The sequence below is a fragment of the Cenococcum geophilum genome, assembly GCF_001692895.1.
Source record: "Cenococcum geophilum 1.58 unplaced genomic scaffold K441scaffold_2, whole genome shotgun sequence".
Taxonomy (NCBI): Eukaryota; Fungi; Ascomycota; class Dothideomycetes; order Gloniales; family Gloniaceae; genus Cenococcum; species Cenococcum geophilum.
In genome coordinates this window covers 1,858,163-1,872,294 of record NW_027137560.1, presented here as the reverse complement: position 1 = coordinate 1,872,294, position 14,132 = coordinate 1,858,163, and the positions used below count along the sequence as shown (strand labels likewise).

The 14,132-nt window shown below is 40.9% G+C and overlaps 2 protein-coding genes across 2 annotated transcripts; one reads left to right on the top strand and one right to left on the bottom strand.

Annotated features, from left to right (window-relative positions):
- Positions 1–7,423: 7,423 nt before the first annotated feature.
- K441DRAFT_719037 (uncharacterized protein) lies at positions 7,424–8,145 on the top strand (the record flags this gene model as incomplete). The annotated part of the gene is made up of 3 exons (XM_067654015.1): positions 7,424–7,552; positions 7,767–7,853; positions 7,921–8,145. Coding segments are annotated over 3 exons (426 nt in total), but the record flags the coding sequence as incomplete, so codon positions are not given.
- Positions 8,146–9,449: 1,304 nt separating this feature from the next.
- Positions 9,450–11,012, bottom strand: K441DRAFT_533399 (MFS general substrate transporter; the record flags this gene model as incomplete). The annotated part of the gene is made up of 3 exons (XM_067642280.1): positions 9,450–9,663; positions 9,718–10,225; positions 10,397–11,012. 3 exons carry the CDS (start codon positions 11,010–11,012, stop codon positions 9,450–9,452), a joined length of 1,338 nt encoding a protein of 445 aa, XP_067509791.1.
- Between the last annotated feature and the right edge of the window lie 3,120 nt (positions 11,013–14,132).

Genomic DNA, 14,132 nt, shown 5'->3' with positions numbered 1-14,132 from the left:
AATAACTCTAAGGGGGGATTATACTGGGCTTTTAAATGTAAGCTAGTTCCCTCTTTGCTATTAGCTCTTATCTACGGCATCTATACTAGAATAACCCTATTAGCTCTATAGCGAATTAAAACATATAATCTATACTCTATTAGCAATTACCGTTTATAATATATAAGGGTTTATACAGGCTTAAGCTCTATTATAAGATTAACGCCTATTAGGAAACTGGGATTAAGACTTAACTAACTAAGCTAGCACATTCAGCCTCTAATAGGGGCGTTGTACCAAGCCTCCTTATTAAGGAGGCTGATGGCGAAGTGCCTCCTCTGCCCTTATTTCTTAGAGTTAGGGCTAGTACTAATATATCTGTTTTTTAACCCAATTATACTAGCAAACTAGATCTTCCGTGTTAGATCCTCTGCGAGACTATAGTTCCAAGCGGTGCCTAGTATAGCCCCACGGCTATTTATAGCTGTGCTATTAGGGATTAGAGTTATAGGTCGCGGTTACGCTTTACGCCGCTAAAACCGCCCCGTATATTAAAAGGCGGTTAGTAGTAATACTTGGAGGATTAGGACTAATAGTATTCCTTAAATAAAGATATAATAGCGTAGTCCTACTAAGAGTTTAGCTAAAATTATATAGAGTAGCGGCTGGCTAAACTAAGCTCTATAAAGCGATATAAGGAGCTAGAGCGCCCGTAAATATCTCCGTTACTATTTTATACTATTACTAACGTAATAGTGAATATAGATTTTATGGATAAGCTGCTACGGGGTGTTGCCTTAAGTAAAGGATGGTATAGAAACTAAAGTGGCCGCGTAATCTAGTAAGGCTTTTAGCTAAAAACGTATAAATATATTAATTAATTAACGTATGCAATAGAGTAATACTAGGACGCTAGATAAGCTAAGGCGGCTTAAGAATCCTTAACATTAGCCCTTTACGGAATTGTCCCTATAGTATTAATTATAATATCTAACGGTTCGCGCTAATATGGAGCGGTGCCTTTAAGAACTAAAGGGATAATATAGGTCTAAGTCGAGTTTAGATTGCTTAAGAAGAGTAATTTCTAAATAGAAGGGGTTGTTTAGGTAGTCTAGAGACTAGGTTTAAGTAAAGTAAATAGCTATAGATACACAGAAGGGTTATTTTTAAGCAAGAAGCCTAGAGGCAGTATAAGAGCGCTTATTAGATATCGGAGGATCAAACTATAGGTGTAATATTAGGAGAGGCCAAAGCATGCTTGCTCTGCGCTATTATTAGTATAAAATATAGGATATTGGGAATACAAGGGCAGTATAGCACTTGCATTAACGCTAAGTTGGTAAAAAATACCTTATAGTAGGGATTGTAATCTAATAAAGAGGTAGCGTAGCGTTAGGAAGTCTGGGAGAAGAAGAAGGATTAAAAGGTAAAATATAGAGAACGGGGGAAGGTCGTCCTTTTATAGTCGACGTTAGATAAGGATACTGGATTACCAAAAGATTAGCTAAGAAACTTAATTTTCTGCGGATATAAGATTTTCCAAGTCCCGGCTTAGATACCTCTATAACTAGTAGTTAAACCCTTTAGATTTGGAGGGCTCTAAGCCTACTAGACAGAGTTTATAAGCAGAGCCTCGAGTAGAGCCTCGAGTAGAGCTTCGAGCAGAGCCTTAAACTGAGCTTTAAACTAAGCTTCGAACTAAGCTTTAAGCAAAGCTTTGTGCGGAGCTTTATACAGAGCTTTTACAGAGCTCTATATAGGTCTCGCCCTGAGCTTCGTTCCGTAGAGCTCTCGCAAAGCTCTACGCAGAGGGCTGGCGGCGTGGGCGTAAGCGTTTAGCGTTGGTGTTTACTGCGCGGCTTGGCGGTAGAATTGGGGCCTCTACGGCGACGAATTTCTCTTAATATCGCGGGCGTATAAGGAGCTAAAGATCTCATAACTTATAGAGTAGGCTTTTCTCTATAATTTGGTGTACTTTTTATGTTAATAGGTATTGTGGGAGGGTAGATTAATTTCGTTAAAGTTAATAAGGTCTTCTTATATAAACCATATTTAGGTTTTCTACAAATCTCGCTAAAGTCCCTTAGACTAAGAAAACGATTGCCGTCCTAAATCAGCTTAGCGGACGGTGCGGATATTTCTATATCCGCATAATTGTTTTCTTAGTCTGAGCTTCTAAGGTAACTTTTAGCTTGCTAGCTTATTTAATTAATAATCAAGCAAGCAAGCCAAGCTAGCATTACCTTAGCGAGCTCAGACGTGATTTTTTTAGCTAGCGTTGGAATAACCTACGCCGTCTTCCGAATTGCAAAATCACGTCTAAGAGGGTTTGGCGAGTTTTGTTAAAAACGTAAGCAAAATCCGTAAAACGGATATTACGGATATTTAATTTATTCATTTATATAACGCGTTATTATTAAACCCTATAGTTATATTTTTTTTAAGACTTAGGGCTTCTAAATGGTATTAATTTTATTATACGGCTATTGCTTAATCCTAACATTAATTTTATTAAAGTTAAAAAACGTATTATTAAAAGCGTAAGTATATATTATATCTTATTAAATAGTCTACTAATATAGATAAAACTATATAGATATAATAATTCTTCTTTAATTAACGTCTAATATAGATGCTATCTAGCCCTACGCAGACTACTCCGTATATAAGGGAAAAGTAATATTAATGGGAAAAAACCCTTGCTGCTAGGGGGGAGGAAAAACCCTATAAGCTACCTTAGTAGGATAAAAAACCCCAATTTGCCATATCTGTCTATAGCGGCGGCCCTACGGGTCTACGGCTACGTCCTATCCTCCTTAGATATTTAAACTCCTTAGGAACTACTACTTCCTTCTCTAGCTTACCCTAGCTAGGGTTTACTACGTCCTAGCTAGGCCTTGCCAATTAATTGCCGTACTACTATTTCCTATATCTTAGCTATCCCTTATATGCTATTTCTTGTCTAACTATTACTATATACGCCATGCCTTCCCCCCCCTAGGGCCTATTAAAGGCGTAAGGGGGATTTATCCGTTTTAACTACTATAATACTAATAAGTGAGCGGGATATTATATATTTGGGTATCTTTTATGCCTAGGCCCTAGCTAGGCCCTTTTTAAGGGTCACCACTCCATTAAAAGAAGATAGGGAAAACCGTGGGTCGCAATCCAGGCTACTAGGTAGTATTTGGTAGAAAAAACGGCGAGTGACCGTATGCTCCGCGGGCGATCGCCCTGGGGGTTAGGAGGGGCCGTATATTTGCTTATTCGTCTACTTATTTATTTGCGATCGCCTATTCGTTAATATAAGAGGTCGTTAATGCTTTCTATTAGGGGTCGGGGGATGCTATTAAATGCCGTATATCTACGTTGGATTGTATAGGTGCCTTAATAGGAGAATAGCGTAGCTGAATTGTAGAGGGCCACAGTAGTGGTTTTTAAGATCTCACCATCTGAAAAATTTTCACCACCGCCTATAACGCTTACAACCACGACTACCAGGTCCTATCGCACGCTGTACGACGTCTCTGCGTTGGCTCTGAGTCTGAACTTCGAAGACCTAGGTTCGTAGCCGTCACCACGTACAGGTGCAGAGTCCGTTTTCGACGGCCACTATATAGATATATAGATATTTACTACTTAAAGCTATTGCAACACCTAGTAGGTGCTATAGTTAGGTCCTTCCTTAAAAATATCCTCCCTTGGCCTGGAGTGTCTCTGCTACTACTAGGGGGCAGAGCCTCATGCAGAGCCTCGTGTAGAGCCTTAGTAGAGCTTCGTGTAGAGCTTAATGTAGGGCTTCGTGTAGAGCTTTGTGTAGAGCTTCGTGCAGAACCTTAGCAGAGCTTCGTGTAGAGCTTCGTGTGGGGCTTCGTGCAGAGCTTCGTGCAGAGCTTTGTGCAGAGCTTTGTGCAAAGCCTCGTGCAGAGCTTCGTGTAAAGCTTTGTGCAGAGCTTTGTGCAGAGCTTCGTGTAGAGCTTCGTGCAAAGCCTTGTGCAGAGCTTCGTGCAAAGCTTCGTGTAGAGCTTCGTGCAGAGCTTCGTGTAGAGCCTCGTGCAGAGCTTCGTGCAGAGCTTCGTGCAGAGCTACGTGCAGGCGTATAGACGTGTAACTGTGCAGACGTGCAGACGTTCGTACGGGCGATTAATTGCAGAGACGTTTGTAGAGATGATTGTATGGGCGCTCGTACGGGCGTTCGTACGGGCAATTGTAGAACCTTCCTAGTATATTAGCGCTGCGTGTTAGTAGAGCTTTGGAGCTCTATATAGGGCTTCGAATAGAGCCTCGAGCAGAGCCTCGGGCAGAGCTTCGAGTAGAGCTTCGAGCAGGGCTTCGAGCAGAGCTTTGAGCAGAGCCCCGAGCAGAGCTTCGAGCAGAGCTTCGTGCGGAGCCTCGTGCGGAGCTTCGTGCAGAGCTTTTGCAGAGCTCCGTGCAGGTCTCCCCCTGAGCTTCGTTCCGCAGAGCTCTCGCAAAGCTCTACGCAGAGGGCTGGCGGCGTGGNCGTAAGCGTTCAGCGTTGGTGTTTACTGCGCGGCTCGGCGGTGCAGAGGTAGAATTNGGGCCTCTACGGCGACGNNTTCCTCTTAACGTCGCGCGCGTATAAGGAGCTGAAGATCTCATAGCTTTATAGAGTAGGCTTTTCTCTATAATTTGGTGTAATTTTTATATCAACAGGTATTGTGGGAGGGTAGATNAATTTCGTTAAAGTTAATNAGGTCTTCTNATATAAACCGTGTTTAGGTTTTCTACAAATCTCGCCAAAGGCCCTCAGACTAAGAAAACGATTACCGTCCTAAATCAGCTTAGCGGACGGTGCGGATATTCCTATATCCGCAATCGATTTCTTAGTCTGAGCTTCTGAGGTAAAAGCTAGCAAGCTAGCTTGCTTGTTACCAACTCTGTCTGCGGAACAAGGCTTTAGGGGAGCCGCGCACAGAGCTCTACCAAAGCTCTGCACGAAGCTCTGTATACGGAGGCTCTACACGAAGCTCTACGTATAGAGGCTCTGCACGAAGCTTTACGTACGGAGGCTCTACACGAAGCTCTGCACGAAGCTCTGCGTACGGANGCTCTGCGTATGGAGGCTCTGCACGAAGCTCTGCGTACGGAGACTCTGCGTATGGAGGCTCTGCACGAAGCTCTGCGTACGGAGACTCTGCGTATGGGGGCTCTGCATGAAGCTCTGCATATGGAGGCTCTGCACGAAGCTCTGCGTATGGAGGCTCTGCACGAAGCTCTGCGCATGGAGGCTCTGCACGAAGCTCTGCGCATGGAGGCTCTGCACGAAGCTCTGCGCATGGAGGCTCTGCACGAAGCTCTGCGTACGGAGGCTCTGCACGGGGCTCTGCGTATGGAGACTCTGCACGAAGCTCTACACGAAGCTCTGCANGAAGCTTTTATATAGAGCCTCCGTAGTAGAGCNGTNGTANGCAGAACCGTCGTACGCAGAGCCGTCGCGCAGAGCCTCTGCACGTAGAGATTCGTGTAGATCCTCGTATAAAGCCTTATATAAAGCTTTTATATACAGAGCCTCTATATAATATAATAATATTTAATTAAAAATATTTATAACTACTTAGCTAATAAATATTAATTTTATTATAGACATCTAGACCTCTCTAAGCTTTAAATAATTATATATTAAGAAATATAGCTAAGGCTATCTAAAGACTATCCAGATAGTCTCCGAATACTATTAGCTAATAGGTCTATTATCTAAGAGGCCTATCTAGNCTATCCTTTATAAGTCTATTAAAGATATACTTATAAAGAATAAACTATCCTATTTAGTTAGGCGGATAATAATCCTATCTAAGGATAGCCTAGATATAATATCTAGATAAGGCTTNGTATCTATAGAATTTTAACTATAAAACTAAATCTTTTATTTCTATTATATAACACTATAAATATAGCTAGCACTAGGCTTTATATAAAGCTATATATGTANAGCTTCTATATATAGAGTCTTTAATATAGAGCGTCGCATAGAGCTCTATATGTAAAGCCTCTATATATATAGCCTTTATATATAGAGCGTTATATAGAGCGTCCTATAGAGCGTCTATATATAGAGTATTGTGCAGAGTGTTAGCGACTTAGTTAATTGAGACATAAGCACGGCAAAAGGGTCGCGCAAGCCTGTACGATTAGATTGTCTATAAATAAGAATCTAAAGCTAAAGAAAAGGAAAGGAAAGGATAAGTAGCAACGCGAGGAGTTATATATAATCCTCTAGTCACGTAAGAGTTACGTAAGCCCTGCGTCTACCATAGCTGCCGCTTTCTGCTAGTGCCGTAATATAGAGCGTTATATAGAGCGTCCTATAGAGCGTCTATATATAGAGTATTGTGCAGAGTGTTAGCGACTTAGTTAATTGAGACATAAGCACGGCAAAAGGGTCGCGCAAGCCTGTACGATTAGATTGTCTATAAATAAGAATCTAAAGCTAAAGAAAAGGAAAGGAAAGGATAAGTAGCAACGCGAGGAGTTATATATAATCCTCTAGTCACGTAAGAGTTACGTAAGCCCTGCGTCTACCATAGCTGCCGCTTTCTGCTAGTGCCGTAATATAGAGCGTTATATAGAGCGTTATCCCTTAACCCGTTAATTTGGGTCCTACGGTTATTAATAAGGGACTAGCTAATTAGAGAACTTGGTTTAATGCAAGTGCCCAATTAAATCTAGTAGTAAATTCTCTAAGGACCCTAACGTGTTAAGGGATAGTATATTAGTGCTACGTATTAGTAAAGCCTTAGAGATCTAAATAGGGCTTTAAGCAGAGCTTTATGGAGAGCTTTTGTAGAGCTTCGTGTAGAGCTTTATGTAGAGCCTCTACTATCTACTATAAAAGATCGGTAAAAATCGCTAAGCCGTAGCGGCGTGTATTGTCCTCTATTAAAACAATATACCCCCTATAGCCCTACTAATATAACTCTATATTTTATAAATAGAGTTTTATTCTATAGCTCTATTTTAGGGCTATAAAATAAGCTATTATTTATAAAATATAGAGCGTTATTAGTAGGGTTATAGGGGGTGCTTTGTAATGGCTTAAGGCTCTCCGCTGACTTATCCGGCCCCTCTATTCCTAGAAATAAGTACCCCCTATAACTCTACCAAAACGGCCTTAAATTATATAAATAAAGGCTTATTTTATAGCCCTAGAATAGAGCTATAAATTAGGCCTCTATTTATAAAATATAGAGTTATATTAGTGGGGCTATAGGTAGTATATTATTTGGATATTATCCGGATATTATCCGATATCCGGGCTATCCTCGGATAAGATTATTATCCGCCCGACCGGATAGGATAATCTATCCTCCGCAGGTCTGATTGATGTTCTGGTGTTTGCGCACGGGCCACAAATCGTGGTAGCGCCTCGACGGCGCATGGGATAGCTCCTCTCAACTTTGTTAAATCATTTAATCATGGATAAAAGGGTGCTCTACCAAAGCATGAGAGAAAAGCGTACACAGACGCAGTGACGTGTCTCCAATCAAAAGCTGCGCGCCTTGACCTTCCGGGAACTAAACATCAGTTCGATGACTTTTGTCAACCGATAAAATACGTCCAATTTAGCTCCGCCAAGAGGACCGGTCTTTTTGGGCCAATTGGCCGATCGACAACTCTAAAGCTGTTCATATCAATCAAACGAGAATCATTCATTATAGTCTAAGCCCCCATTTCACTCCTTTTTTTTTGGCTATATGCGCAAAACCTATAATCAAAAGCAATCACCGTTGATAATAGAATCTATTGCTTAGGCTATATTCCTTTCCTAGCATTGCTACTACGTTTGGACATATGAAACAGTGCTGAGAGAAGAGTGCGGATATGAAGGTTATCAGCCGTCAGTGGTTTTTTCAGCTGTTCAATCATTGCGAAAATGAATGAATAACATTTTCCTATTGGGGTCTCTACACGCGAGCCCCTCAGAACTCGCCTGTTTTTGATGGCTCGCCGTACAGTGTTAGCGGAAATAGCGTCTCTATCACGCACGGAAACGGCTCAAGTGATTGGACGAGCCACGGGTTAGGTGGAGAATGCGTGAAGGAGGGCCCTTTCGGTAACATGACCGTCAAGCTAGGCCCCGTTGGTGCACACAATATCACCGTGTTAGGGAAGCAGAAACTAGTGGCGCATTAGGAGAGGATGCTGGCACAGGCCTGCCGCCCGTTTTCCTAAACCCCGCCGCGCTGTCTCAAACGCGATATCAATCCATTTGAGACGCAGTCATGGACGACGTACGAGTAGATTTTAGACCTCCTCGTTAACTACGCCGACATCGAGATGTTCTGAATACCGTTGGCGGGTCTATTTTGCTACACTTATGAATTATAGCGCTCAATTATGGCCGAAAAGTGATATTTATATTACATAGCATCATGAAACTATCTTTAATCGAAAGTCACATCAATAATTCGATAAAAATAGAGCATTAAATTAGAATCTTAGTCAGCTCTTACTTGCAATTGAGCTGTGTTGGATTATTCCACGATACTGTTGCGAATATAGCCGGAACAGTCGTAAACGTCCTGTTGTCGCTGTTTGGAGGCGCCGTATTCTCAGATGATAGCATATGCCTAACAGCTGAGGTTACTATGCATGCTTGATAATATAAAGCTAAAACATGGCTTTATTGGATTTCATTATATTCTAAAGACTAGTGTACCAGTACAAATTGGGAAGATGAATATGGATATAAAGACATACCCAAAAATAAATTCCCATATATCACATAAGTAGTCAACCAACGCAAGGCTTTGGAATGCTAACCATCATCAAAATTCTTTAGCACCCACCCACACCACAGGATGCGGTGATAAGAGCACCCGACGAGCCCCAAATAAGGGCTAACTCTGGAATCAATGCCCCCGCCTGGAGTCCATCCTGTATAACTTTGCACATTGTGCAGTCCAGACCTAGAGATACTTGGCATGTAACGGCATATTTCAGATTGCCCACATGATTGCCGTTGGAACCATTGACGGGCTGGTTTACTGCATCGAATTGAATCCATTTGGGAATAGTAGTTGTAATCCTTAGTGCGTATTGCACGCATTCCTTCAGCTCATGCTCGAGGTCCCTATACTTTTACGCGGACGCTCTTGGTTGAGTTCTTGCCAACTCCACATTGGCGGCCGACAGCCTCAAGATGTGCTGTGTCAATTCACATTTGTGGCGTCCTCATGACCGTCAAAGCTGATGCTCCAAGCATCGGTGAGCTGAGCCGGGGCATTTTTGAAGTAGGGCCACATCATGTCGATTTTCTTGAAGATGGCGTTGGGTTCGGAGTCGCTGTCAATGTCTTCCGTTTCTGACGTTTTTTGTATGTAAAACAGCAGGCTCGGCGCTTTTTAGTTAATGCCGACCATATAGTAGGAAAATCAATAAACAACTTTCTCAAAACCCGGTAAATTCTGCATTCGGCTAAGCTGAACTGTCCTCTCTACCTACGACAACCCTTACTCGTGATCCCGAATCTTCCTAATAGTGGCTGGAGCAGCAATGAATAAAGATGCAGTGAGCAAAGCCCAACAGGTCACCAACTCATTCACGGAAGATATACCCAATGTATTGACACGGAAACTAACCGCTCCCCCTGCTGATTGTATGCCTTTGTAGAAGCCGGCAAAGTTAGCGAGCTTACGGCTATCGTTCGTCAAGGCACCAATAAACCTAGAGTAGACTTTAGCCGAAGTCATCATAATATGAGGTTGCTGCGGATCTTACCAGTAAAGACAGGTCTGCCATGCAGCTGCAAAAAGACCAAAAGAGAGGTAAAGAATCATTGGGCCCACATAGCCAGAGTCGGAGAAATCTTTCTTGACAGAACCTCCAATAATACTTGTTGTTGACTCGGATTCTTTCTTTTGCCATACATATGCTCCACTCCATACTACGAACGTGAGAATGAGCAAGACTCCCATAGCAATCTTTGCTCGTAAAGAGCGACGTACACGGGCCGAGTCTAGTGCATATCCCGCAAGATAAGCACCTGCGATCTCAGAAAGCCAGTACAAGGTGTTATTCAAAGATCTTGTACGGATAGTGAACGTTTCAAGATTGAATGTGTTGAATTGATATGGGTAGAAGAAATTCGATGCAAAGAACATGGGAAAAAAGAGTAGAATATAAGAGTCGTGCTTGAGTGTTTCCAGTAGCCCTATCAGCTCACTTTTCCAAGTAAGGGTCTGCGGAAGGACAACTCGCGAGCCGTCGGCTCTTTCAACCTGTCTGGCTTCGCAAAGTAGTAGCGCTAGAATGGTTCCAAGGAGCGAAAGAGCAATGAGGACATAAAAGGTAATGTCGCCAACGTCGTTAGCTTCAGAATGAATGTTCTGGACGAGTGCAATCTTTTATAATAGGCAGGATTAACTATAAACCCATAGATACTACAATCGCAGATGACTTACTATACTGCCTATCACAGCTCCCATATTATATATCATCCAAGACCAGGAGATATATTTTCCTTTGGACTCCTCGGTAGGATAAGAAATCATTACCATTCCTTGAGCTGCCCAGAAGAGGCCAGCACACAGTCCCAACTGTAGCCCGGCGAACAGCAGAAATCCTGAGTTCTGGGTATGCTTGTAGCAGAGCAAACTTGAGGAGTAAAGGGAGTACCCAAGCCCACCAAGACTTAGTGTGGCTCTGACCCCTAATTTGTTAGTGGCAATACCAGCAAAAAAGCCAGCCACAGAGAAAGTGCTGTAGAGTGCCACATTTGCGTTATTTGCCGGTTCCGCTTGCACCAGTCCTCCACCACCAAGACCGTTCAGAGCGTTCCACATTCCAGGGCAGAGGAAACTAATAAAGGCGACCAAAGCAAGTTGAACAGGTGGAGATGCATAAGCGGGTAAGAGGACTTTCCCAACCTTGCGTCTCCTAGTCACCCAAGAATTTTGGGTCGAAGAGTGCGTTGCATGATTTACGGCCCTGCGCTCGCTCCAACTTCCTTCTGCTTGAGATTTGGAACTTTCATGGATTGCCGGCTCGGGATCCTGATCCGTGCGAATATCCATAATGAATTGTTTCCTTCACACAGTGAGGGGGAATGATGGAGAGCAGAAGAGGGTTGGGAGAGGAGGACCGAAGGGGTTGACTCTTTGGGAGATAGTAATGTCGGCTTGGTATTTATTGAGGTTATTGCATAGCGAATTGTTGGTGCTTTGTGGGCTGGCTTAATTCGATTTTCGCCACTTTCCCCGAAACTACAGCTCCGGTCCGGGCAATCTGATGACGTGGCAAATCCCTGCCATTTGGAATAAACGTCCGATACTGGGCTGTTACGGAAGGAATCAAATGTAAAGGTTGGAGTTGCACGCTGATACCACCTTGTCATGTTACCCTATTGTAGCACGAATCTCTCAAATAGGCTTAGAGTGCCTTGGCGTAGCCACCCTTTTCACCTCTGAATCAGTATATGTAGTTGCTACAGACTACGCACACGGTGAGTGAACTACTGTCATCTTGCTTCGCCGCATGTGCTTCAACGTATGAGCATGATTTGTGGGGAATTTTCTGCAAGATTTTGGGTACTCAAGTCCAGGGTTGTTTTGGATAAATCTTATCGCGATAAGTCTTGGCATACCCCAAATAAATTTTCAGTCGCCTTCTTCTTCTTTATTATCGTATAAAATATAACTTTAGAAGTGGAATCAGAAGCTCTCGACTCTATTAATACCTCTAAATCAAAAAATATAAGAGGTTGCTTAGCTCTTTTAACATAGGAGCATACCCGTCTATTAGGTAGTAATAAGCCCGTATAAAATAAAAAAGCCTATCTTTTATTCTATTATAAACACTATACAGAGTTATATGCTATATAGTTAACTTCCAACTTCCGAAACTACTTAGCGTTAAAGTATAGCATTATGGTTAAGCCTAAAACTAGTTATATAAAAGAAGCAATATAGGATTAATTAAAAAACCTTTACCTTAAAGCGTTATCTTAAAATAAAATAGAAGAGCTAGATTTAAAAGTACTCTAAGTAGTCCTAAATAAAGAAGTTATTAATAAGGCCCTTATTACATTAATTATCGTATAAAACTTACTATTTTAGATAGTTAAGTGGCTAGAGTTCCATGTTCTTCTATAGTCGATCAATTCTAAAGTAGACGGCTATATAACTATAGCCTATTTAATAGTTAGTAAAAAGATTTATAACTTATAGCTATTGTAAAAGGATATTATACAAAAGAGGCTATAGTCTACACTAATAAGTATTTATCTCTTTGTCAATATCTAGACTTCTCTAAATAATTACCTTCTCCTTGCAATTTGCGGCCATTTTATAAATAGTTAGGAAAAGCTTATAAACGCTCTCCTCGGCCTCCGTATAGTAGCCTCCTATAGTGGGGATAAGTAATAAAATACTCTCCTTTTAGTGCTTAAGGACTATGGGATTATATAAAAGCTAAGTGCCGTTATATCCGATAACTATACCGCAAATAATAAGCTCTATTGTATAATAAGCAACTAGCTTCTTTAGGAAGAAGGAATTAAATAAAATTCCGTCTACTAACGGATCTGCTATTAGGGTTATATTCTTAACCTTGCCGTATAGGCTTTCCTCTTTAAAAACTTAATTAGTTTTAATAATATTAAGTTGTATAAAGAAGATAAGGTAAAAGAAAAAGAGTTAAATCTAAAAGAGGAGAAAGAGAAAAGTAATACTGTTACGGACGCTTTAAGTACGATGTTACAACTACTTGGAGAAAAGTTAGAAAAAGCTAGTTAGTTAATTTAGGCACGGTCCAGGATAGATCCGGTAGAGCTATATAACAAGGAATAGTAACCAAGGTCATATAACATAATCTATATAATCTGCGTAATCTACGTAATCTGCGACAGAGTAGATAGAGTATATATTTATTACGTATAAGAAGGATTTTATAGGAGTACGGTTATGTATTTAAGGACCCTTAGTTCCTACCTAGATAGTTCCTTCCTTATAATAATTCTCAGAATACAATTAGAGTTAATCTATTGGGCAACTACTCCACTAGTTATTATTACGTTATTAACTTTCTATACTTACATTTCCTATACACCTAGCCTAATAGCGAGCCTATTATAGTTCCTACTACAAGATTCCGTTATATAATCACTACTATAGTTACGGTATTAATACGGAAGAGTTAAACAATATGCTACTAAAAGCAGCCACTATAACGCTATTAACGGCGGCAACTACTTTAAGGTTAGGTAATACTAGTATAGCAGATACTAACTTATAGCAACCTGTAATGGTCGGATAACTATAAAAGATAGTTAACTAGTTAACGGAAAATAACGCAGTACTTAAAACTAGGATTAACGGGATAGGAGCAGCAAAGGTTAAGTTACTATTAATTAAAAGATTCTTAGGAGAGAGATTGAAGCTTAAAGGATTCCTTATATAAATGCACTTTAAGGTAGCATAAGAGGGAGCTAAGCTAGCAATACCTATAGATCAAATAGCGTACGCAGGATTTTTCTTAATAGGAAGAGCACTTAAATAGTTTAAGCTTTACCTTACGGAAATCCAGGCAAATGGAATAATAACAATAAACTAGGAAGTATGGTTTATATTCTTAAGCTAGAATGGATTTATAAAACGACTTATATAAATATTCGGAGACCTAGAGGCAGTAACTATAGCAGAAAGAAAACTCTAAGATATTATGTAATGAACCTTAGCAATTAAATACATAACGTAGTTTTAGACGTTAGTAATATAAGTTAAGTAGAATAATAGGGCGCTTATGGCATAGTATAAATAAGGACTTAAGGCTAAAGTCTAGAACGTAATTATTCTAATAGAAGATGCGAATACCCTAAGGGAATTAATAGATTAGGCGATTAAGATTAATAATTAAATCTACTAAAGGGAACAGACCAAAAGAGGTTAGGATAAAGTTCTATAGTTATATAAGGCGCAAAGTACGCAATAACTAAAGCCAAGTTAAAAACTATAGTATGGCGCAGAGCTAATAGACCTAAGTGGTACTAAAGAAGCCTATAAGAGATGGAGTAAACAACTATAGAAACTTAGAGGTTAAGGATCTAGTAATTACAGGACCAAGGAGCAGAGGCTAAACTAGGGATTTTAGCAGTAGAAGACGTTTAGGCGGACTCTATAGCAAAGTTAATAGTTTAA